Genomic DNA, 26,551 nt, shown 5'->3' on the forward strand with positions numbered 1-26,551 from the left:
CACCCCGGCCACGTCCCGTCCACGAAAGAACTGAGGAGCCCGCACCAGACGAATAGGACCCAAAAAGGCCTGACGAGCCCCAAAACATCGGCAACACGCCGCCATCTTAGGAGCCAACAGCTAATGAACCTCTGCCGACATGACCAAATTCTCCAAGGGAGCACCAAAAAGCTCAATACCAGAAAAAAAGGATATTCATGAGCAAACCCTTCAGCGCAACAGCGGCCTACCAAGAAGGTAACCACAACTGGTGACGAGCCGCAACAAAAGTCCCAGTAGCAGATGCCGTTGCCCCCGAGGAAGCACAAGAAAAGTCGAAATGAGCCGCTGCCCCATCAGGACGAGTGTGGAAGAAATGTCTGCGACCCTTTACAACAACACAGCCAACGGCTGGAAGGTCATCAACGATGACTAGATAGCAGGGGAAGAATAAGCAGCAGCACTGTAAAGAAAAAGAGGCAGCGGCAAAGTGTGTCACACTACCTATAAGCCTACATCACATGGTATTCCCAGGTGGACTCCCATCCAGGTTTTAACCAGACCAGACCCAGCTCAACTTCTGAGAGCAGACGAGATCGTAAACATTCAGGGTGGTATTGCCATAGGTCAAAGAATCCATATTACCAGCAGACCCTGAAAATAACAGGGTAGAGCGAATGTGCTGAAGGACAGCCTGAAAATTCGACTCCCGCACAAACGACGACTCCTAAGATCTAAAACCTCCCACACCAGAGACCTGGAAGGGACGAGGAACACAATTAGCCTCTCCAGACGGAGGAACATTCCAGTCACGAAAAGCGTCAGCCACCGCAGAATGTAACATCTGCTGGAACACAGCCAGCGACGGGACCTTGGCAGCGGAGTCTGAACACCCCCCAGTGTGGGAAGAATCAAGACAGCACCCCACGCTCCATGACAAAAATGCATGAAAAACCACAACTGCAAGCCAGCATGGTTTAAAAAGCGACCCAACGCCATGGCAACCCTGAAAACACTCCTAGACGGCCTCGGGCAGGCCCCCAGCGTGTACGCAACTCCCCAGGAATGCAAATGGCCCAAATGTTATGTTATGTTATGTTGTCTTGTAAAGCGCATGGCTACCCCAGCAATGGGGCGTCCCAGCGCTGTAGACCACTGGGGAACCCGTCCTGGCTTTCCCTGTGAGATGACCCCTGCTGGGTATCTCCAAGGTGAAACCAGGCATCCCCGGTGTATGTGGGGGGCCGTTGTGGAGATGAGGCAAGCTAATGCCCAGAGTTGCCGAGTGTGATCCCTGGTTAGAGTAGGCACCGAAGCGAGAATTATCGAGTCCACTGACCCTGGTCCACGACCCTGCCGCGTCGGGATTTGAACCCTGGTCCCGGGCCGTCCTCTGCTTCCAGGTCTGCCGCCTCTAACCAGTGAACCACACCACTCCACATGAATTGTTCCATAACAATGCGATGACCCACAAGGAGCCGGAACCAATCCACACCCCCAATAGGCCGAAGCGCAACCCAAGGGCACTGGGACCTAAGCGGTGTTCCAGCGGGAAACTGGTAAGACAATGGGCCGGAGGCAGCCTACAGGAGAGCCCGGGCGTCCCTCCCAACCCCTAGGGGGCCAAACAAAAAGGTGCCAAAACGGTGCTGAGAAACCAACCACCGCAAACACCTGCCGAGTCCGCTAGGGGACTCGGTAGGAGACCTCCAGCAGGTGAGGTCAGAAGCACAGCACACTCATGGAGTCCGCTATAGCAGGACCGAGGAGGAAGTGCAACAGGGGGAAAGAAGATAAGCTAGGCAAACCAAAAAAAACCTGGGGCATGAGAGTCTGCTACTGCAGGACCTCCGCCCCCATTTACCTGAACACAGGAACAGCACTAGGAGTAGTGCAGAAACAAAAAGACAGGTTGTGGTGTGGATCTTGTATCCTTTTATCAATCAATAATCAATCAGAACATTTGTAGAGCACGCTACTCACCCGTGAGGGTCTCAAGGAGCTGGTGTGGGGAACAGCTATTGATCAAACAGCCAGATCTTGAGGAGTCTCCTGAAGGTCAGCAGGTCCTGGGTCTGTCCTAGGTGGATGGGGAGGGTGTTCTATGTCTTGGCTGTGAGGTGGGAGAAGGATCTGCCGCCGATGGTTGTTCGGTGGATGCGTGGAACAGTGGCAAGGGCAAGATCAGCGGAGCAGAGCTGGTGGTTGGGGGTGTAGAAGGCGAGTCGCTTGTTGAGGTATGCTGGTTCTGCATTGTGGAATTCTTTATGAGCGTGGGTGAGGAGATTGAAGGTGATCCTCTTGTTAACGGGAAGCCAGTGGAGGTCTTTCAGGTCGGCGAGATGTGGCTGTGGATGTCGAGGAAGAGGCGTGCAGAGGCGTTTTGTATGCGTTGGAGTCTCTTCTGGAGTTTGGCTGTGGTTCCCGGTAGAGGTCTTTGTTTAGTCCAGCCTGCTGGTGACGAGGGCCTTGTGGTTTTGGTGGGGATCCATCTTGCGAAGCATACAGAGGGTGCTGAAGCAGGAGGAGGAGACGGCGTTGACTTGTTGGGTCATTGATAGCGTTGAGTCCAGGATGAACCGCAGTTTGCGTGCGTGGTTGGTGGGTGTCGGCGCAGTTTGGAGCAAGGCTGGCCACCAAGAGTCGTCCCAGGCGGAAGGGGTGGAGCCGAGGATGAGGACCTCCGTCTTGTCCGAGTTCAGTTTCAGGCGACTGCTCTTCATCCATTCAGCAACAGCTTTCATCCCTGCATGGAAGTTGGTTTTGGCGGTGGCGGGCTCTTTGGTGAGGGAGAGGATCAGCTGGGTGTCAATGACGTATGAGACTAAGTTGAGGTCGTGTGATCGGACGATGTTGACGAGCGGTGTCACGTAGACGTTGAAGAGGGTCGGGCTGAGGGATGATCCATGGGGTACGCTGCAGGTGATCTTGGTGGCTTTGGATCGGAATGGAGGGAGGCGGATTCTCTGGATTCTGTTGGTGAGAAAGGAGGTGATTCAGTCCAGGGCTTTGTCGTAGATTCCTGCGTTGCAGAGTCGTGTGCGCAGGGTGTGGTGGCAGATGGTGTCGAAGGCGGCCGGGAGGTCCAGGAGGATGACGGCCGCGGTTTCGCCATTGTCCAGCAGGGCCCTGATGTCGTCAGTGATGGCGATGAGGGCGGTTTCGGTGCTGTGGTTGCTGCGGAATCCGGATTGGGTGTTGTTCTCTTCGAGGAATTTCAGTTGTCTGTTGACGATCTTCTCGGCCCTGCCACTCCCCCGCCGCTCCGCCCCTATTTAGCAGCGTGCTTCTCTCGCCCTTCGTGTTGACCAGTGGCCCGGTGGCAGTGGGCTGACTGGTTTATGCTTAGCGAGTGCTGCTCTCTTCCACAATTCGCCCCGCTGATTGCGAGCGGAGGCGTTACTCTGGCGATGTTTGATGCTTGATTTTAACTGTCACTAACCTCATTTTAAAATTGTGCAGGTCCTGATTCCTTTGGGCTTTTAGGGGTGAACTGCCGGCTGGGGCTGATCGTGTTATTCACGGGCTCCCAGCGGCAGCGGGCGCCATCTTGGCTTGGGCTTAGCCTCCCATCTCGGCCCTGCCACTCCCCCGCCGCTCCGCCCCTATTTAAACAGGCAATATGAGGCAGCGCAGCGGGCGCGACGGAGGCGCGCCGGAGTTGCGCCTGAGTTAAGCCCGTCTGCGCCCGTCCGCGGCCGGCCGGTGCCCGGGGTACGAGACGCTGTTGGGCACATCTCTTACTCCCAGTCTCAGCTATGCCTCTTGTGGTCCCCTGGTCGCATTAACTCCCTTACCATCACTGGCCTAAAACTTTTGGGTCTTTACAGTCCTCCTCCACCCCTTCCTCCAGACCTTGTATCTCTTCTCGCTTTATCTGTCTCCACTTCCTCCCCTGTTCCCCCTGTACTCCCAGTCCCTCCTGCCCAACTGTTTTCTACCTCAGTCACGCTTCTTAATACTAGGTTTGCCGTAAAACATCAACACGAGCTATTTGACTATCTTGACACCAATGTACCAGATCTCATGTTTTTAACTGAGACCTGGTTTAAGTCCGACTCCCTGCCCAAAGTGCTTGCCGCCTTACCACCTACATATTCCGCCATTCGTGCGGATCGTCCTGATGGCAAGCGGGGCGGCGGAGTGGCTTTAATAGCTCGTACTGATTTTAATTTCCAGATCCTTCCTTCCCCACTCATCGCTGATGTTGACCTCCTTGTAGCCCGCTCTACTTCCCCTCAAGCCCCTTTTACTTTTGTCCTTATTTATCGTCCTCCTCAGCCGACTCCTTCGTTTCTCCCCGACATACAGACCCTTTTGGCCACTTTAGCAGTTAATTATTCCTCTGTGTTAGTTCTAGGGGACCTCAATTTCTGGCCCAATGACCCGGCTGAAAGCCCCCAATCCAAGAATTTCACCAGCCTTATGGAAAATTTGAATTTTACACCGCTCATCCATGGTCCTACCCACCTACATGGCCATTCATTGGATCAAATTTGGACGCTCAATGTTCCATCCACTTCTCCCATTACCTCCCCGTGCCCATGGTCAGACCACTCCACCATCACGTTTTCCCTTGCCTTAGCACGTCCGGTCAAACTCCCTCTCCCCAAAAACACCTGGGTTCGGAAATGGGGTAAGGTAAACATGCACTCCTTCTGCTCGGCCCTGGCCACGACCTGCCCGGATCTTACTGATTTGGCAGCGGCCCCCCAACTGGCCGCAATCAACAACTGGCTTACAAGGGCAGGCGATGAATTCGCCCCCCTTAAGCGCCTCTCAGTAAAGCGGGCCCATGCAGCCAACCGATGGTTTACCGCCGACCTTAAAGAGAAAAAACTTGCTGCAAGAAGGGCGGAAAGAGTCTGGCGTAGATCTTACGACCCTGCCCTAAAAACAACCTACCTGGCCACTCTGCTTACCTATAAAAAGAGCATCCTGGAAGCCAAGGCTGATTATTACACCCACAGGATACTGGTGGCGGAGTCACAACCTAAAGAATTTTTTTCCACCGTACATGAGCTTGCCTCATCTACCAGAGCCACACTTACCATTTCCCCGTCCCAATCCCTCTGTGACTCGCTTAACGAGTTTTTCATAGATAAAGTTGAAAAAATCAAACATAACATCCCCCCCTCCCTCTTCAACCTTTTTGGATCCTTCCCCTCCTCCCTCCACTGTTAAACTGACTAACTTCCCACTCCTAACTCTCGATTCCCTTCGCCCCCTGCTTCAACGGGTCAAATCAGGTTCACCCCAGGATTTTGCTCCCGCTCGCATACTCAGGGAAATTTACTCCACCTGTCCTATTCCCCCCTTGACCCTCCTTAACGCCTCACTCACTCAAGGTCATGTCCCTATTTCACACAAATCGGCGACTGTCATCCCTATTTTTAAAAAATCGGATGCCGATCCCTCCTCTGCTTCTAATTATCGCCCCATCTCACTCCTTCCCTACCTTGCCAAGGTTCTCGAATCCCACATCACTTCCACGCTCAGCACTCATATTGAGGCAAATCATTGCCTCTCCCCCTGTCAAGCTGGTTTCCGTCCCCTGCACTCTACCGAAAAAGTGGTCATCTCAGTCATGGACAAGTTGCGTGAAGGCATTGACATCAATCTTCCGCAAGCCCTGATTCTCCTGGACCTATCCGCCGCTTTTGACACGGTGGACCACACCATCCTCCTGAACCGTGTCAAGGCGGCGGGTGTAGAGGGCCTAGCCTTCACTTGGCTGGAGTCCTTTCTTGCTGGGAGAACACAGGGTGTCCATTTGGCTGGTTTTGCGGCGGCATCTCGTAAGGTAGAGTGCGGGGTCCCCCAGGGCTCCTCACTTTCCCCCCTTTTGTTTAACCTCTACATCTTCCCCCTTATTTTTATGTTACAGCAACTGGAGGTCACCGTGTTTAATTACGCGGATGACCTCCAGTTAATCTTCAACTTGTCCCACTCACCTTCATCTGCTTTGAATGTCCAAACCATTATGACCCTCATTCAAGACTGGATGAACTGCAGCCACCTCAAACTTAATCCGGACAAGACCGAGCTGGTCCTGACCGGAGGTGGCTGCAGCCCCTGGTCTTCTTCCTTCTGGCCATCCACTCTTGGTGCTCCTCCACTCCCGGTCCCCAAAGTGAAAACCCTGGGAATCTATCTTAATCCCCAGCTTACTGTTCTCCCTCAAGTTAACTCCGTTGTTTCTTCATCCTTTTTTTTCCTCAGAGTCATCAGGAAAGTCTCCCGTTTTTTCTCTCCCCCAGCCTTAAAAATTATCATGCTGGCCATGGTACTGTCCCGTATAGACTATGGTAACATAGTCTATAACGGAGCCCCTGCATACATGATTCACCGATTACAACTGGTGCAGAACCAGGCGGCCCGCCTGATCCATGGCCTCCCTAGATATCATCAGGTCACCCCACTACTCAGAACTCTGCATTGGCTTCCTGTGAGAGAGCGAGCCCTATTTAAACTCGGCTGTCTCACATATCAAGCCAAAGCGGGCACTGCCCCAGAGTTCATTTGTTCTCTTATTACACCTTATTGCCCAGGCAGAGAACTCCGCTCGGCCCACTCAGCCCTCCTTACCATCCCTCGTTTTAAAAAACAGAGGGCGGGCGGAGCGAGACTTGCTGTTTTAGCCCCTACTTTTTGGAACTCCCTCCCGATTGCTTTGCGCACCTCATCCTCCTACCTTTTGTTCCGTAAAAATCTTAAAACTTTTCTGTTCACGCAAGCCTATCCTTAATCCCCCTGCCACTGTCATCCACTGATCATCACTAGCGCCATGAAACCGTTGGGTATGCGAGCGCTGTACAAATGTTTTTAAATTCAATTTTTTTAAATTCAAATTCCCCCGGGAACAGGAGCAGGGAGATGGGCCGGAATATCTTGAGGTCCTTTGGGTCTGCCTTGAGTTTCTTGAGTAGGGCGTTGATCTCTGTGTTTTTCCAGATTTCTGGGAAGGTGGCGGTCTCGAATGAGCTGTTGAAGATCTTACGGAGATGGGGTGCGATGATGGAGCTCGCTTTGTTGAAGATGTGGTGGGGCAGGGGTCTGATGGTGAGCCGGAGTGGATCGTGTTCATGGTCTTGATGGTGTCTTCGACGTTGATGTGATTCCAGGAGATCAGGCGACTAGTGTGACTTGGGGGCAGTGAGTCTGGGGTGTCTATGGCTGTTGGAGAGGTCTGGGTGCTGAAGCGGTCGTGGATGTCTGCAATCTTGCAGTGGAAGAAGGTAGATTAGAGAGTCGCAGAGGTCTTGTGACAGCGGGATTTCATTGGAGGTGGAGATGGGGATGGCGAGTTCCTTCACCATTTTGAAGAGCTCTTTGCTATTGTATGCGCTGATGTCGATGCATTCCTTGAAGGAGGTCCTTTTGGCCATTCGAAGGAGTTGGTGGTGTCTGCGGCTGGCATTCTTGAGGGCTGCATGGTTGTCCAGTGTTTGATCGTAGCTCCATTTCTTCTCTAGTCTCTGGCAGGTCTACTTGGATGTCTGGAGGTCGGCGGTGAACCAGATGGCTCTTCTGTCAGTGCATCTGCTTGTGGGTGTCTTGATCGGGGTGAGAGTTTTGGCGCAGTCCTCGATCCATCGCTTGAGGTTGCGGGTGGCTGTGTTGGTGTGGTCGTTCGGTGAGTCTCGGGCGAGGGTGGTGGTGAGCTGGTCTTCGGTGACCTTGTTCCAACTGCGGTGGGGGATTCTTCGCTGGTGGTTGTGTGCGGTGGTTTTCTTGAAGGATAAGTGGATGCAGCGGAGGTCGGTCCAGTGGAGTTCGGTTGTGTGGCTGATGGAGACGTGGCTGCTGGCGGAGAAAATGGGGTCGAGCGTGTGGCCGGCGGAGTGGGTGGGTGCTCTGATGAGCTATTGGAGGCTGAGGTTGGCGAGGTTGTCCAGTAGTGTGGTGGAGTTGCTGTCGTTGGTGTTTTCGCGGTGGAAGTTCAGGTCTCTGAGGAGGCTGTAGTCTGTGGAGGCCAGGGCGTGCGCACTGACGGCTTCTGTGATGGAGTCGAACTGTGGTCGGGGTCCGGGGGGTCTGTACACGAGTGTTCCTCTGAGGGTGGTGTTGGGATCGATGTGGATCTGAAAGTGCAGGTGTTCGGCGGTGCTGAGGGTGTCTTTGGTGTTGGCCGAGATTGCGTGGGTATTTCTGTGAACAATGGCGATTCCTCCTCCCGGTCTGTTGGTGCAGTCCCTGCGGGTAATCTTGTAGCAATCCAGGATAGCTATGGCAACATTGGGTGCTATTGAGAAGTTCATCCAGGTTTATGTGATTGGTGGTTGACACTGGGGGCCATATTGGAGGGATAGAGAGAGTAGTATGATAACTTCTGCTTGGAGTTTCTGTGGGAGCAGAATGCTCATTAGTATTACTGTGGCGAGGAAGACGGATGAGGAGGTAATGCAGCTTTATAATATGCTGCTGTGGAAGTCATGGCAGTGCAGTGCTGAGCAGCAATAGAGTGGTGCTTGGGGTGATTTTGCAGTGCTGGGGCCAGTTTTAAAGGTGGTGACAGTATGGTAGTGTGTTGGTAAGCTGTCTTTGTCCAGTGCTCTTGCATTTCAGGGCAGGTGCTTATATTAACCACAAAAAGTGCTGCAACAACTCTTACTATGTCTGACTTCAAATATATCTTGTACACAGGATAGGGTGTTTTTCTTTTCGGTGATGCACACCACTTACGGACAGAAATGCACAATGCAATGGATCAATAAATGGTCTAATCTGCTTCAATGAACCACAGATCTTTCATGACATATATCTCTGTAGCTGTAACTTAAAGGGAGAGCAGTATTAGAAAGTACTCTGTTCTTTTAAGACTCAGTCTTTTCTTTAAATGCATCCTGTAGAACTGAAACATCATTTTACATTCAGAGTGAAGTTAAACCAGTATTTTATTAAAATAACAATTCAGTAGAAAAAATGTAGAACTAAAGATTCTATTGTTTTTTAGAATAATTTTCTTTTTTGTATTAAAATGAATAACTAACTTATTAGCACTAATTCATAACTTGTGAGAAATGGGACTGGAGGTTATATGGAGATTCAATTTAGGAACGATGACATCTTTTATTTGAATTTGGGGACGGTTAAATTAAGAGCAAAAAGAGGATATTTATAGAAGGTTACACAGTCTAGGAGGCTAAGAGATGGTGATGGGGCAAAACTTTGAAAATTAATGAACACTGGACTGTGTAGGCAATTTGCTTTCTGCTACCATGCCTCCCAAGAGAAGAGTATCATGATCACATTTTGATGAGTCTGAGTTGGACTTCAGTTCACAGACCGCTGAAGGACATTACTTTGTGTCTGGAGAATGTTGACCACTTGCTGAAGAAGTTCATTGGTGCGCTGGTGGTAGTCTTCCAGTCTTTGAACTCTGGCGTTGAGTTCTTTAAGAAAAGAAGAAAACATGAAAATGAATACCTCCAAGTACTTGTGTATATTATTACTTTCAGTCAGTTGGTATACTTGCAATTATCAGTAACCCTCACATTTAGCTAAAAACATATTTGACTTTTTGTCAATTTTGATATGGCAATCTAATCCTGAATTCCAAAACCCAAACAAGATAAGTTGTGAAAAATTCAAGCAGAAGGTACCACTAACATGCTGTGAATATTGAATAGATGACATTTGAAACTTGTTAAGGCAGAGAAACATTTTTTTTTAATGACTTCTAGTGCTAGCCGACTCAAATTGAAAAAAAATATTAGGGAGCTTATCCGGATGCCCCCTTATTCCGGGAAGTAATGGCGCACAGGGTAAATATAGATCCCTCATTGCAAAGCATTTACGATGCATGGTATTTCCTTTGCAGTCTAAGTTCTGCATTGTGGAATAGTGAATAAGGTTGTACTATTTTGTTTTCCCTAATGCGAGGTGCAAAACTTTGCATGGGGAGGGTTTTTCAGGGAATATTTTTCAATAGGTATCACCAAGTCCCTGTGTGGGAAAAACTACTAAGTGCAGTATTTTTTTTAACAATGTAATCCCGAGTCAGGGCAAAATCCTGTTTGTGCTCAAATCTGGATTACAGGCAGAGGAATAAAAAGCACCTACTACATTGAGATTCTCTTAAAATTACGCTACTTATCGAGTGAACATGTGGGGATTGTGTACTAAACGGGAGAGCATGCAGCTAAACAAAGATCACTTTTATGGAAATTGGCCAATATGTATTGGTTGAATACCAACTACCTAGCCCTAAAATAATGGAATTTCTATTCTGATCACAATCGGTCGTTAAATACCAAAATTCTTTTTTGAACAGGCTGGCAGGGGTACAGCTGCACTTAAAAACCTACACAATTGTTTTAATATATCACTGATAAGCCTATGAGATAGCATAAACCACTGGCGCACCTAAGGAACCCAGGACACCCACCCAAACAAACCCTAAAATTACAAATCTTAATCACATTGTAATATTGTTCGAGCACATAACCTAAACAATTAAAACATTGTAGGTCTCAAGAAACAGCGCACAAGTTCAATCTCCTCACCACAGCTGCCACACACACAAGAATGTTATCAACAGTGTCACGTCTCTTCGCAAATGTTTTAGGGGCCCCTTTCCAATCTATGCACTTTATCTATCACAACAGCCGCAATCCGCTCCTTTGCACCATATTTTACCCCACCAAAAGTTTATCGACAGTTGATATGCCTGCTTTCAGAATTGTGCAACTGGAAGCTTGGAGAAAATGAGTAATAAGCCCATCTAGTGTGGAACCTAGTGGATAAGAGGCATTATTGCATGTGTTTCCCAAACTGAGCTACCAGTGAATCAGCTTTTAAAGTAATACCCGTTATATCTTTATGATTCTCAATATTATTTCCCAGTATCTTCGAGCATGCCCACCCCGTGTTGGCCATAGTTCCTCTTACGACACATTCCCTCCAGCAATGAGATGAAGAACAAGTTACTTACCTTTGCTAACGCTCTTTCTGGCGCAAATTCCTCACCTTTTGAATGTTACCCCAGGCCTTAGACTTGATTCGGAACATTTTCTAGCAGTACCCCCTTTAGGAGGCTGCTTTTTGGCCAATACAGAGGAGAGGAGTTGGCCTAATGGCTAGGGTGGTCAACCTCGAATCTGGGGAACTGGGTTCGAGTCTCGGCAACGACGCTGACCATCCTGTTATTCTGGGCAAATCACTTAATCTCCCCGTGCCTAACAAAATAATATGAATGTGTCCTCATGTAACGCAACTGTTGCTATGTAAAGTGCTCTGATATCCAATACCTTTGGGTCAAGTTTGCGCTATATAAAACTCTGTAAAATAAAAAATAAGATCTTAATGCAGTGCATAATCCAGCCCAAGATGGTCTTTTTCTGCAAAGCTTTGCCTTTCTTCGCTCCAGTGAACCTGATAAATACCTGGTGTTCATTAGCACGATCGATATAGAAGCTGAGGGCTCTTTTCAAATCCAAGAGGTGTATCCTTTCCTCCAGATTATAGGTGTGAGGTGGAGTACTGAACGCCAGAAGGGTGATGGCCTGACCAAAATTAAATGGAGTCACCACCTTCTGAAGGAAGGAAGAACCTGTCCAGAGGAGAAGCTTGTCTGGGTGTAACATAGTGCGAGGTTGATTACAGAAAGAGTCTGAAGCTTGCTAACCCACCTCACTGATGTTATTGTGACAAGAAAGACTGTAATATCCCCATCGCTGCCAGGCCTTTTCTCCCCCATGCCATGCCCATTTTTGGCTATTTGGGGTAGTTTGCGCTTAGGCCCCCATAATGTTTTGTCCACATAAGGTATCCAGGTCGAATTGGCGACCTTTACTTGCAACATAGTTACCCAGGGTTTGCAGATCCCCCTGGAGGGGTTCTAGAAATTAAGCAAAATACAGCAAAATATTTGGGTTTTGGGGGAATATAGGAAAAAGTGCTGCGAAAGAAAGCACCTGGTTTATTAACTGCAAATGGTATCAACCAAGTGTTTGTAGTGCTAAAATCACTGTCTTCCTAGCTTTCAGGAACAGGTAGATGTCTGTCGGAAAACCATAACTTTGTACACAGTTTTGGCATTTTACTGGGACAGAGCCTATTTTGACTATTTTTTGTGCTTTCAACCTCCTTCCAGTTAGTGGAACAAATGGGTGGGAAACCAATAATGGATCCCAGCTAGCTATACATTTCTGAAACGTGAAGAAAATTCTGAATTTAGCAAGGAGTAATTTGTGTAAATCCTTCAAGGTTTTCCTATATTAAGTAACAGTTGAAATAAAAGAATGCTGAAATTTAGTTGAGAAAAACAGCCATTTGTGCCTAGATTTTCACCTGTAACTTCTTCTAACTATGGTAGATTTTTTAAAGCTATATACTGTTACGACCGCAAGACCCTTCTGGTTGCGGAGATATATGAGGCTTGTAGGTTCACCAAGAACCTGAAGTACGCAGAGCCAACAACTGAGTTGCAACCTGCAATGGTTTTTCATTGTGTACCGGGTATAAAGAAATTCATTTGGTAAAATATAAAGAGTGAAAAATAGGTATAAAGGTAAATTATGTATATCTGAAATGGTAACAAAATATGGAGTTTTGAAGCAGTGATTATTTGTGCATCTCTGAATTTGTGGGTACCCAAATTAGGATGTGAATTACAGGATATTGTTCAAAATGACTTCTTTTTTACACACTGTCTTACATTTGAAAGGCAGAAATGCATAGAAAGACAAACAGTAATAACACTTTTTCTACTATTCTGTGTTCCCCTAAGTTTCCCGATAAAAATGATATCTCACTTGTGTGGGTAGGCCTAGTGCCAGTGACAAGAGACGGCCCAAAACGCATGATGGACACATCACATTTTTACAGTGAAAACGGACCCTTTTTTTTGCAATGTGCCTAGCTGGTGATTTTGGGCCCTAGCTCAGCCGGCACCTAGGGAAACCGAGCCGACCTGTACATTTTTAAAAACTAGACACCCAATGGAATACAGGATGGGGTGACTTGGTTGGTTCTCACCAGGTTTAGCTACCCAGAATCTCGTGCAAACCTCAAAATTCATAAAAAAACAAAAAAAATTATTTTCGTCACATTTTTACGAGTGAGGTATAATTTATATCGGGAGACTGAGAGAAACTCTAGGTCGTAGGACATTTTTGCTGGCGAGGTGATCCCAGACAGAAATGTGAGGTAACAATTTTATCGAGAGACCTGTGGGAAAACTGTCTGGTAGGAAATTTGTGTGGGCCAGGTGATTCCTCATCTTTCCCACACAGCTAAATTTGAGGTTTGCAGGTGATTCTTGGTAAGAAAACAGTGGGAGATCCACACAAGCCACACATCCCTAAACTACCCTGGGTGTCTAGATTTCAGAAATGTCTAGGTTTGGTAGGTTTTCCTTGATGGGTGCCAAGCCCTGGACCAAAGGCACAGGTAGCCCCTATTTGTGACAAAACAACCAGTTTTTGCAAGAGAGGCACCTGCATTTTTGGTCCCGGGCTCAGCGTCCATCTAGGGAAACCTATCAGGCATTTCTGAAAGTAGACATCCGTGTGGCTTGCATGGATCCCCAATACTGCTTTACCGAGAACCCCCTGCAAACCTCAATTTTAGCTAACAAAATCATGTTTCACGTTTGGGAGGGGTGGGGGCATTATAGCTCCCATTTAGGGCTTTCCCCAACCCTCAGTACAAAAAATAATCCCTGCTGTCTAGTAGACTTTCTGCCCCCTTGTGGGGGCAGATCAGGGGTAACAACCCCATCAAGACTGACCTTTTTGTGTTGGGGCATTGGCATGCTTATTGTGAGCATCCCCCACTCCTCTTTTAAAAAATAAAAAGAAAAAAATAATTATCCCTGGTGCCTAATGTTTTTTTGCCCCCGTTTGGGGTTATTGCCCCATCTGCCCCCCAGGGGGGCAGAAAGACTGCAGCACATTTTGGGAGGGATGGGGGCATTATAGTGCCCATTTAGGGCCGCCCTCACCCCTAAATACTAAACAAAAGAATCCCTGGTGTCTAGTGTGCTTTCTACCCCCCAAGGGAGCAGATTGGGGGATACTACCCTATCTGCCTCCCAAGGGGGCAGAAAGCCCGAAAATGCCCACATTTATATGGGGGAGCAAAGGCCCTTGCCTAAGAGGCCGTCCCCCCTTCCTGGTGTCTTAGCAGAGATCTGACTAGGGAAAAGAACTATTTGAAAGGGGAGAGTCTTCCCTTTCCAACGTACCTCACCCATGTGTGTCGGTGCTCGGGGCTGAGGTAGCCCCAAGAGCACCGAAGCAGTGAAACTGAAACTAGACGATTGGCTCGTTTAAGTTTCAATGTAATGAGATCATTATATTGAGAAAAAAAATACCTCTGGAGTTTGGGAAGCTCTTCCACACCTCCCGGGCTAAAAAAAGACACAACAACAAAAAATGGAAATCTCTCTGCTGTTTACAGCAGAGGGATTAGGAGGTGGTGTGCTGAGGACGTAATGGTTACCGGCGCCGCAGCCGGGGACGTAACAGTTATGTCCTCGGCACTCAAGGGGTTAAAGGTATGGAGTCTGAAAGGACAACTGTATAGGGGCTCAAAAGGCGTACATGAGGAACACATGAGGCATGTGAAGACCAATTTTAAGCCCCATTTGGGTGCAATAGCAGGAGAAGGAGCAAACATATGTTGCAACCCTTTGCAAAATTGCATTATAACATGAGATTTAAATGACATAGGCTCATCTGGCAACCCTAAATAGTCAGGAAGAGCTGACAAGTACCTTTTAACAGAGCCCAAAGCAAGGCATTTCTGGGCTAGGGACAACACAGTCAAAACTTCAGAGAGCTTGGCCTGGAGGGGTCAAGTCAAAGTCAAAACAAGCTTTGTTCGGTATATAAAAGAGTATCCATGAAAGCATTCTACATAGTAAAAACAAATTGTCAAGAATTACATAGCAGTCAGGGTCATCACAAGGTGCTTATTTGGAGATTGGAGAAAGTATGAGGACTAAAAAAAACGTAACTTGAGATTAGCCGAACATCAATGGAGATCTGACCCGTCCATTGAGCATCGCAAGCACCTGAGATCATTAAGGAGCAGTTACTACAAAAACATCAAAACTTCTAAAGCAGCCTTCTTCAGAAACCAACTCAATTAAGCCAGTAACGGAACCAAAACACTATTTGATCTCATAAAAGCATGATTGACCTGCACTTTCAATCAGTCACTGGTGAGAACCAACTCGCTTCAAAACTGAGGAATTAGCCTCCTTTCTGCAGAAGGCAGAAACCATGAGAAATGACCTGCAGCTGGCCTTAGAACAACAACCTGTCCCCCCTCACTCCTGCCCATTCCCTCTCAGGCGTTTTGTTCCAGTATGCTCTCCCAGTCTTTACCCCAAAAATAACACCTCATAGAACTCCTTTAGAACATTTGATGAAGACACCATTCATAAAATCTTAATTAGGCTGAAACCATCAAACTTTTTCCATGACCCTCTTCCCTTGAAATTCTTCAAGGAAATAATACCTGCATTACTCCCAATCTGGACCAAGATTGTCAATGCCTCCCTCCTTCAAGGCTCCATCCCTGAGTGCCTAAAATCAATACAATTTCCCCCCATTCTGTTAAAAACAAAAGCAGACCAAAATAACCCTATAACTTCCGCCCTATTTCCAATATCCCTACCCTGGCAAAACCATTGGAAAAAGGTAACCACATCGATCTTTTCCATCTATTAGACAAAGTCCAATTGGGCTTCTGTTCTGGGCACAGCACCTAATCTGCTATGACACACATTGTAGACGATGCACTAAAAATGCTGGACTAGAACCAAGCCTATCTTTTAGTCCTCCTTGAATTATCATCGGCATTCGATATTGTGAAGCTCGCAAATCTCCTAGACCTTTTGGAACACCGATATTGGCATTACAGGTTCTGTCTTTCAAAAGCTATCCTCCTACTCCCTAAACAGATCTTAAAGAGTCAAACTTAATCTCTCTATCTTGTTGAGGGATAAATTAACAATATATATATCAAAAAACCTTACCTGATTGCCGTTGCGGTCTGCTGCATTGCGTTCTTCTGTATTCCTGGCATAGTCTCCCAGAATGCACTGCAGCAATCCTGACACTGCATGAAAGCAGCGTCAGAAATAACCGGAGCGCTGGAACTTTGCGCTCCTAGGCAGACAGGGAGCCAGTGCATGCTTGCTCCAGCCCCAGCAACGCAGCTGAGGCTGGAGAAAGCTTCACTGCGCATGAGCGTTTGGTTGGCCTGAGACAGCAGGACAAACCCTCATGCGCTTTGACACGAGTGCACTGCCACTCCCTCATCACAGTGGCATCCCCTGGACCCGCCTCCAAGACTCGTCAGAGTCCTGGGGGCGAGTCCAGGGGGATTAAAAGAAAACCATTTTATTATTGTTTTATTTGTGGTTGGTGGCACTCCTCTCCTCTAGTCGAGGGGCCGCAGCTGCAATGCGCCCTTCTGTGCAATACTGACGTTACCCCCCTGCTTCTCAACTCTGCCTGGTATTTGCATTTGATGAACTATTAAATTATGGTGTTATTAATGACATAACCATGTTATTCGACTGTTAGTGAACTTGTAGTGAATGTGATTTTACTGCTTTTACTACTGTAGTTCTGTAAAGCGCTCTGATAACCGCAAAGGTCATGTTTGCATTATAAAAACGATTATAAAATAAATAAAAATTGTATCTTCCAAAATGCTATTTATGTTCTAAAATGAACTTATGGATGAAATATGTAGGCAAGGCTACACCTAAAGTCAAACACCATATTCTTGCACACAGAAGCAGTATTCAGTGGGTAGGCTTCCACCTTAATTAGAAGCCCATTTAATGAGAAAAGCACATTCAGAAAACAAATTTGAATGGATAATAAAAGAGAGGGCCAAACAATCGACACTAGAAATATTTTGCGAATTGAAAATGCTACTTACCACAGTATGCATCTGTTCTTTGCATGTAGAGCTGTTGAATCTCATGCTATGCATAGATCGTCATCTAGTGTTGGGTCCGGATGTTTACACTTTGTTTTTGTTCGATGAAGTCTTTCCAGTCATGAGGTAGGTGACTCCTCCTTTCGGTGATAGTGTGCATGGGCATCGACTACATCCTTAGATTGTTTTGCCGCAGAGGGTGATGATGGAGTTAGTAAGAGTGGTAAAGAGAGATGTCCATTTATATTGTATCTAAGTAAGATAGTTCTGCAACAGGTATAGGTGACCGGAGAGACAGGCAGGCACATGAGATTCTACAGCTCTACATGCCAAGAACAGATGCATGCTGTGGTAAGTAGCATTTTTCGTTCGAGGCATGTGAGCTGTAGCGCACATGGTATGCATTGACTATTTAGCAGTTATCTACCAAAGCGGTGGCTAACCTATAGCTGTTGCAGCTGTCTGAAATAGTGTACGTAAAACTGGCTGGCCCACACTAGCTTGTTGTCTTCCTAACACATCTACACATTAGTGTGGTGTAGACCATGTTGCAGCTCTGCAGATGTCATCTATGGGTATATTTCCTAAGAATGCCATAGAGGCCATCAGTTTGCATGCAGAATGCGCTCTAGGGGGAATTTAATGTAGTTTTAGCTTTGATGTAGCATATCTGAATGCACTCAACTATCCACCGTGCAATACTTGATTTTGATATTGGACTGCCTTTATGTGGTGGAGCAAAAGCAACAAAAAGTGGCATGGTTTTCCTGAAAGGTTTTGTCCTTTCTTATAGTAAAGTAATGCTCTTTTGACATCTAAGGTGTAAAAAACACGTTCTGCCACTGACTCTGTTTAAGGGAGGAAGACAGGCAACTCAACAGATTGGTTGATATGAAAGGCAGAAGTGACCTTAGGTAAAAATTTGGGGTTAGTCCTTCGAAGTGGACAAAGTGGTTCGAAGGACTAACCACTTCGTCTTGGTGTATTTGTAAAAATGGCTCTTCTATGGTTAGTGCCTGAAGCTCACCCACTCTCCTCAGAGATGTGATGGCTAGGAGGAAGGCGAGCTTCCGTGCGAGAAATTGTAGTTCACATTTGTGCAATGGATCAAAAGGCAGACCCATGAGTCTTGTAAGAACAATGTTGAGATTCCACATTGGAGCAGGTGGAAGTCTGGGTGGAATGACTCTTTTAAGTCCTTCTATAAATGCTTTAATAGCAGGCACTCTAAAAAGAGACAAATGTTGTCCGTTTTGAAGATATGCAGCTATTGCAGCAAGATGTAGGCGTATAGATGTGTATGCTAAATTGGAACGCTGTAGATGTAGTAGGTAGCAAATGATGATGTGAATTGAAGCATCTAGTGGATTGATTTTATTGTTGTCACATTAAAGGACAAACTTCTTCCACTTTGCTGCACAGCATGCTCTTGTGGTAGGGCGTCTAGCCTCTTTGATAATATTCATGCAGTCTGGGGGAAGATAAACATAACCAAACTCTAGGATTTCAGGTGCCAGATCGCAAGGTTGAGATGACTGGGATCTGGATGCCTTATCTCTCCATGGTTCTGAGTGAGAATATTGAGAGTAAGGTGCAGTTTTTGGTGAGGAACTGCTGATAGCTCCAGGGTTGTGAACCAGGGTTGACGGGCCCATGTGGGAGAAACTAGGATTTGTGTCAGGGACTCTTGTCTGAGCTTCCGAACCCCTCATGGAATGAGTGGGAGAGGCGGAAAAGCGTAAGCAAATATCCTTGACCAAGTCATCCATAGAGCATTGCCTTTGGACACACGCTTTTCCCCATCCAACAACAAACAGTGACTTCCATCCCTTCCCCTGATAATTCCACTCCTGTCTGGGGACGTCTAACCCAATTTCTCCCTGTCTGGAACTCCATCATTTCAGACAAATGGGTATTGCAAATTATCCAATATGGTTACTGCCTGGAATTTACAGCCAATCCCCCAAATATCTTTCCAAGACCACATGCAATGTCACTGGAACATCTCTCACTCTTAAAGCAGGAGGTTCTCTCTCTCCTAGAAAAACAAGCTATAGAACCAGTCCCTTTACAATACCAAGGGACCGGGGGTATTCTCCCTGTACTTCTTAATTCCCAAGAAGGATAGCTCTTTAAGACCTGTATTAGACTTCAGACAACTAAATCTCTACATGCAATCAGACGACTTTCACATGGTCGCACTTCAACAGGTTCTCCCACTCCTTCAGCAAGGCGACTTTCTGTCCACTCTGGATCTAAAGGACGCCTATTTCCATTCACCCAGCTCACCGCAAATACCTCAGGTTTATGGTCGACAGCCAACATTATCAATTCAAAGTCCTCCCATTCCAGTCCTCTGAAATAACCTCTTGGTGAGGGGGATGGAGTATTACCCTTGTAAGAGGAGGAGGTAGTCTTTGTGGATATGTTTTTAGAGCCACGCCTATAAAAGGAGTGGCAAAAGGACCCTCTATTGATGTGTGACTGCAAAGCCCCCATGGGCTTTGCGACCTCTGTATCTTTTTTCCTTTTTTACAGCGAGGTGTCAACTGCTGGTCCAAATAGATGTTCCCTATCAAAGGGATGGGTGAGGATGGAGGTTTGTACCTCCAGGTTTTTGAAGGTGAAATCCCATTCCTTTACAGTGTGGAGTGCCTCAGGGTTCTTCCCGGAGTCAGACTCTTTGTAATGTCTTTATGGCCCAGTTGGAGGATATTGTATCCCCCTTCGATATCCATATAGTAACATATGTCGACGACACACAGTTGGTCGTAACATTCAATCAGCTCAACCAGTCCTGCAATAATCTCCATGCCTGTCTTGAGGAAGTTGCCAAATGGATGAGCCTGTCTCACCTAAAGCTCAATGCCGAAAAAACTGAGCCTATGATTCTCGGCAATCCCCTAAATTTTAAAGCAAGTACAATGTGACCCCGTGTATGGGCCCGGTGCCAGCACCAAAAACTGAGAAAAAAAGTTAGAGAGTCTGGCTAGATCAGGACCACACTTTCAAAGTACAGGCTAGGAAGACGGCCGCCTCAAGTTATGGCCTACTTAGAACGATCAGAAAACTCCTCCCCTTGCTACCATTCCAAGCAAAAACACTGCTGTCCCAGGCTTTAATCCTCTCAAGGATAGACTATGGCAATGCCCTCTATTTAGAGGCGCCAGAATCAGTGGTCGCTAAACTGCAAGTTATACAAAATCGTGCAGTGAGAATTCTGACAGGGACCCCGAATCGTTGGTCTGCAAGGCCTACGTTACGCTCCCTCCACTGGCTCCCGGTGCAGGAGAGAATTAACTTCAAGGCTCTCTGCGTCGCCCATAAGTCTCTGGAAGGGAGCAGACCTTCCATTAATAAAGCCATGATCTGCCCTTACAGGTCAAACAGAAAACTCCACTCCGATGAACTCCACTTAGCAGTCGTTCCCCGGATTAAGAAGGTCAGAAGTGGCAGCTGGTTGTTTTTTTACAACACCGCCAGACTTTCAAACGCTCTCCCATTGAACCTTCATAGGGAGCCCAACCATCTCACCTTTCGAAAACAATTAAAGACCTGGCTCTTCACCTAGGAAGTTGTGCTTCTAGCCACTGTTCAGTGCTGGGATCCTTCCGGGTAGCCATGCGCTATATAAAAACTAATTCAACCTCAGATTTGAATCATGAAACTCTCAACCAAGCATGCCTTCGTAAGAGTACACTGGTGTTAATTGTATAGGCTGCTGTGTCTGCCGCATCTAGAGCACATCTGATAGAGGTATTTGTAATGAGCTTACCCTCTTGAATAAGGTCATTAACTTTAGTCTTGTGTTTGCCGGGTAAGAACTGCATACGTTTTTCTAACTCATCATAGTGAGCCGTTTCATAACGAGCCAACAAAGCTTGAGTATTGGCAATACGCCAATGGTTAGCTGCTTGTGAAGCTACTCTTTTGCCTGAGGTGTCAATGAGCTTGGACTCCTTATCTGGAGGAGGAGCTTCACCTGACGTTGGGAGTTGGCTCTCTTGCAAGCATTAGAGACTACAAGAGAATCTAAAGGTAACTAAACTTTGATTTATGTAGGGTTGGTGGGTGCAGGCTTATATTTTTTCTCCATTCTAGGAGTAATAATTCTTGCCCAGACAGGGTCTTTGAAAATTTCATCAGTGTGCTTTAACATGCCTTTGAGCATGGGTAATGTATGAGTCACTATGTGAGAGGAGCTAAGGGTCTCAGAGAGGAAATCCTGCTCTAATGGTTCTGACTGTAATTCCGCCCTGTGATATTGAGCAGCCCTATTAAGGAGCTCAAAGTATCCAATGTTGTCATCTGCCGGGGAGGGCTTGGAGGGGTACAACTCTGGATCATTAACTTGATCTGGATAAGTGTGATAATCCTGCCAAGGATCAGTGTCCTGTGGGGGATCTGGATTGTCATCCCCATCTCCGTCCCCATCATCTTGTGGGTCAGGTAAAGTTGGTGGTGGTGAATTTTCAGGTAAAATGAGTAAATTAGGATTAATAGGAGAAGTAGGTGGTATGTAAGGAGGAGAAGGGTTAGTACCCTAACGTATCTTCTTTAGAGGGATGTGGTAGTCCTCTGGTAGGCCTAATTTTCTGGTAGAGTGGCCTGAATATGCCATGCATCAGGTGAATCACCATTTTTTTCAGCTTCGACTCTGAAATAGAGTGATCGGACCGAGGCTCTTCCGACGCAGTCTCTTTATCCTTGGTTGCCTGTTTCGGCGTAAAAGGTTTTGGCACCAACGATGTCGGCTTGGACTTGTGTATAGGTGCCGAAGGTGTCGGGTTGGCATAGAGATGGGGTTGGTTCGAGCCAGAACTGTAAGGATTTCTTTATGTTTCTGAGCCAGGCCAGAGGTCGGGCGCCAGAAACTTTTTGCAGTGCCGACCTTGGCCCGAAGACAGAGGACGGATAGGAGCCTTTGTTTTAGGTTGTTAGGGAGGGGGGGTGCCAGGGGTTGTCTTTACTCACTGTACTCTGACCCGGAGTAACTTGCTCCTCTTGTTTGATGTCTGAGTCGGCCCAGGACACGGAGAAGTGTTCTTCTTCTTCTTCGGCTCCCTGGGCATGATGTTCGGAGACGGACTCTTCTCCGAAGATTTCCGGTACGGAGCCGCTTTGCTGTTGCATCTCGTGACGTCGAGCACGACGATCATGAAGAGTCCTTTCCCATCGTAATGATTGGCACGCGTCGCAGTCTTTCTCATTGTGTTCCGGGGCTAGACAGAGGTTGCACACTTCGTGCAAGCCAGTGCAAGGAAATTTAGCACAACACCCGGGACATAACTTGAAGGGAGTCTGTTCCATCGACTGCTAGAGCGGTCGGAGCGGGTTGACCCGGCGGCCTTCCATGAGTTTTCCAATCAAAGATGTTAAAGTTGAGACGATACGAGACGAATGGGGAACCGCGGTCAATAACAATACCGTTGATGGAATCGATTGCGCGTCGAAGGGGTCCGAGAAACGGTGCAGAATTGGAGCGCAGCAATACACATCCGAAACAGATGGCGGAAAAATACAATCTAAGGATGGAGTCAATGTCCATGCGCACTATCACCGAAAGGAGGAGTCACCTACCTCGTGACTAGAAAGACTTCTTCGAACAAAAACAAAGTGCAAACATCCGGAACCAACACTAGATCTATGCATAGCATTTGCTCTACAGCTCACATGCCTCGAACATATATTTTCAGCCTTACTACTAATCACAGTGAACTGAATGACAAGCTCTTGTGGCCCCTACCCAAGTTAATAGTGTAGAAAGGTAGGGCAGATATGTAATTAATAACTTCCAAGAGCAAGATGCTTAGGTAGACTGTCAAGTTTATTTTTCAATACATAACCAAAGCAGTTTAAATTGTAATATCTTTCAATCAGTTTACAGATGCACACAATTAGGCACTTTAAAATATTTTTGACTAATGTATTACTGCATTACCTGATTTATTTGGACATTTTTTCACTAAATGAGAATGTGTCTTAAAATTACATTGGGACGAGTTCAAGATATTTCTGTGGGGCCCAACTTCTTGGCTTGGTGGACGGGGTCCACCCTGTGAAAAGAATGTGTAAACGCCTTCAACCCGAGTGTGTCTTCGGCTTGAGCCTTGCTTCCAGTGACATATTCTGGGTACTTTCCTTAGTAACTTATTGTGCACAATTATAGCAGGCTTTGACACCCGCCTATCAAAGAGATAAGACTATTCAACAATCTTTCTACGACCTCACTTGATGGAAGTATAACAACGCATCCAATTGTGTGAGTGTAGTAACACCCACATATGATTTGATTACAGAATAACTACTCACAGTTTATCTTATATGTGCTGGCAGAAGTGTGTTCGGGCTGAGCTGTAAAGAAGAGTACATAGAGTGCTATCTTTACTTCATCACACAACAAGTACAAATGTCATGATAGGAAGCTTCTTTGGCTAATATGTAACTAACATCTTTACTTTTCTGCACTTTTCTGTCCAGAGGGGACTCATCTAAACCGCCATGTTTTACACTGGGAAAGGAAGGTGTCATCCTTTTTTCACTTCCTCAATAGTGTACTCTTGACTGATAGAAACATGCCTTCTAGAATGGACAATGACGTAGGCAGGAACATTGGAAGTCACTATATGTCCTGGCGATGGCCCTGACCCCACTGGGCACATAGCAAGGGCAGAAATATGTTTCAGACTTGTGTGGTGTGCGCCGCGGCCAGGGCGACTGACGCTGGAATCTGGGGACCACGGTTCGATCCCCGGCTCCGGCGGCAGGTTAGCCCAGCACCATGTGACTCTGGGCAATAGCTCGCTTAATCTTCCCGACGGCCCCCAGCGCCTAGAGACCCTTACGGGTGATTGTGCGCTTTACAAATGTGGACTTTACTTTACTTTATTAGGGGGCAAATATAAATAATACAAAGCCTACAATACACAATTCTATTCAGTTTTTGACCTGCGTCAGGTATTCTACTTACATGGAATATGAATTTTATACACAAGTGAACTCTCCAACAACACAAATCATCTGTAAAAATAGCTTGTGGATAGCCCTCATTGCAACAATCTTTGTCAGCGAACAGAAAACCCCCATTGGGCATGCCACGAATTGTTTGTGAAGGTTTGTGTCCTTTTTATTAAAAAAGAAAAGGATTATTTTAGTGTGTTCGTGGGAACCTCCAGTATGAAATAAGGGCTGAAAAGCAGAGGTACGAGTGTGGAGGAGAGAACATATGGAGGGACTGTGTAAGGTGAGGAATGAGAGCTTGCATAAGGAGAAAATTAAGAATAGATGGAGATGAATCAGGGGACGAGGGGGTGGGAAGAGAATATGGGCTATAAAAATGAACCTAAAGATTTGAGGAGAAAGCAGAGTGGACGCAGTATGTGAAAGAGGAATCTATACTACTATTATAAAGAGAGAGCTGAAACCTTTGAGGCGGGTAAACTCAAGAAGTACAGCACCAATCACAACACCCAATACAGCATTGTAAAGGGGAGTTGCAGCAGATGGACATAGGCTATGCAGCTGCCCACCATATACATTAGAAAGGTCAAAGTACCTTAGGGGTAAAGTAGTCCCTTGTGGGCGTTGGCGTTGTGCTGTCAGCAATGGGCGTGCAGCGTTGTCAAAGTGGGCGCGGCATTGACTGTGCGCGCTCATTCACGATCCGTCGTTTGTGGCCGTGCAGCGTTGTCAGAGGGGGCGCGGCATTCACTGTGCGCGCACTTTCACAATCCGTCGTTTGTGGGCGTGCAGCGTTGTCAAAGGGGGCGCGGCATTGACTGTGCGTGCCCATTCACGATACATCATTTGTGGGCGTGCAGCGTTGTCAGCGCGGTTTTCCAAGCACACCATTGACTCTGCAGAGGCGTCTCCAAACAACAAGGTGCGCCGCATTCACGGACCTTCCCATTGAGGCGGAATTACTGCTATATGGTAAGGAGAACACATCACGGACAACGTGCAGCGTTGTCAGCGCGGCTTTAAAAGCGTGGCATTCACTGGGCAGAGGCGTCTCCAAACAACAAGGTACGCCACATTCACAGACCTTCCCATTGAGGCGGAATATTCACAGACCTTCCCATTGAGGCGGAATTACTGCTATATGGGAAGGAGAACACATCACGGACAACGCCGGAACGGGTTGCTAGTATGGCTATAAAGAGAGACTGTGGATAGTAAGCTGAAAGGAGGTGTGATGGGTGATCATGTGAAGTGATAAGAGCGGGTGTGGGTGATAGCTTGGATGATTCAGAGTGATGCCATTAGCTGTTATTTCTGAGAAATTCTATTGAACGTTGCTTTCTGAATGTGCTAATAATTTAGGTGTATGTCTACCCACTGGCAGGGGTGAATACTACCTTGAATTCTCATTCAGATATCGCCCGCATGCTTCACCTGTTCAACTGTAAGGAGTGGCAAGACCACATCATTTCTCAGTGCAACCCATGCCATTGACGTGGCTTTTTGGTGATTTTACGGTAGATTCAAAATTTTAGTGAAATGGAGATGCGGCTGTATCTGCCTTACCTAGTCTACACAACTTTGCAACTAGGGGAAGAAATTGCAATTGCATACAGATGAAATTGCACACAGTTTCATTGCCCGAATGTACCACTTGTTTCCATGTCTCTATTTCTTTCAATTTCATTTTTATTAAGGCTTGTAAGGATATTCATGTTATTATGATGATTTCATTTGCACCTGTGTGTGACTCTCACTCTTGTTCTATCTTTTCTTTATTTGTCTTTTTTGTAATAGCTTAACTAACATTAGTCTTCACGGATCAGCGTATAGTGACTTGCTAGACAAGTTGCATCTCAGGAGAGGTCCTTCAGATCAGTAGACCAGATGTTCCTGACAAACCAAATGACAAAAACGGCATTGGAAGGGAACAAGTGATTTTCTGTAATAGGCCTAATGATTTGGACCCTTCTTTCAAACGATATCTAACACAAGCCAACACTTCATGAAACCAGTAAAAACAAACGTATTTCATCTTTTAATACAAGTACTCAAGGGTTGCCCCTGACAATGTGCACAGCTACTAAATATTTCCTACAGATGTGATTGTGTTTAGCCCTCCTTATGCCCACCAGCAAATACATTGCAGAACACACATTATAAAGAAATATGTACATAAATACATTTTGTTTTTCTTTTGCATATACTCTACAGCTTAGTTTGAATATTTATTCACCTTGCTTGTCCGTCCACTTGTCCTACCCCTTCTTCCTGTATATGCTTGTGAAGAATTCTACTCATACTGTGTTCTGCTCTTAGCACACCAGAATTTAACTTACTTATACCCCATACTTCCCATATTTCCTTTGTCTAATATGCTTGATTGCGTCCATTGAAGAACATCTGCAGAAGAGCAGTAAAATGCGATTGGTAGTAAAAATAACATAAACAAGCATTTACAATGCAATGGTTTCGCCTTTTGAAAAGTTCGAGCTATTGGCATTGACATCTCCCCAACCCGAGCTGATATGCCAGGGCTGGAGAACAGTAGGCACAGGCTCCCAGTCCGTGTTGGAGAGCAAACTTAACCTGCTAAAGCCAATCTGGGCACTGTTCTAATGCTGGGTAATAGTTTTACCAGCATGAGAGCAACATGATGGACAACAGCATCTGCTGGACACAAGTCTGAACTTTCATTTCCTTC

At 46.5% G+C, this 26,551-nt stretch overlaps 1 protein-coding gene across 10 annotated transcripts in view; it reads right to left on the reverse strand.

Annotated features, from left to right (window-relative positions):
• Nucleotides 1-8,858: 8,858 nt before the first annotated feature.
• The window catches only part of LOC144768485 (uncharacterized), a 255,027-nt gene continuing 237,334 nt past the window's right edge, over nt 8,859-26,551 (reverse strand). For all 10 annotated transcript variants that reach the window (XM_078652185.1, XM_078652186.1, XM_078652189.1 and 7 more), the window contains one exon: nt 8,859-9,374. In XM_078652185.1, the coding sequence (XP_078508311.1) occupies nt 9,256-9,374 (119 nt within the window). In that variant the 3' untranslated portion in view covers nt 8,859-9,255. The remainder of the gene's footprint in view (nt 9,375-26,551) is intronic.

Source organism: Lissotriton helveticus, chromosome 7 (genome assembly GCF_964261635.1).
Source record: "Lissotriton helveticus chromosome 7, aLisHel1.1, whole genome shotgun sequence".
NCBI classification, from domain to species: Eukaryota; Metazoa; Chordata; class Amphibia; order Caudata; family Salamandridae; genus Lissotriton; species Lissotriton helveticus.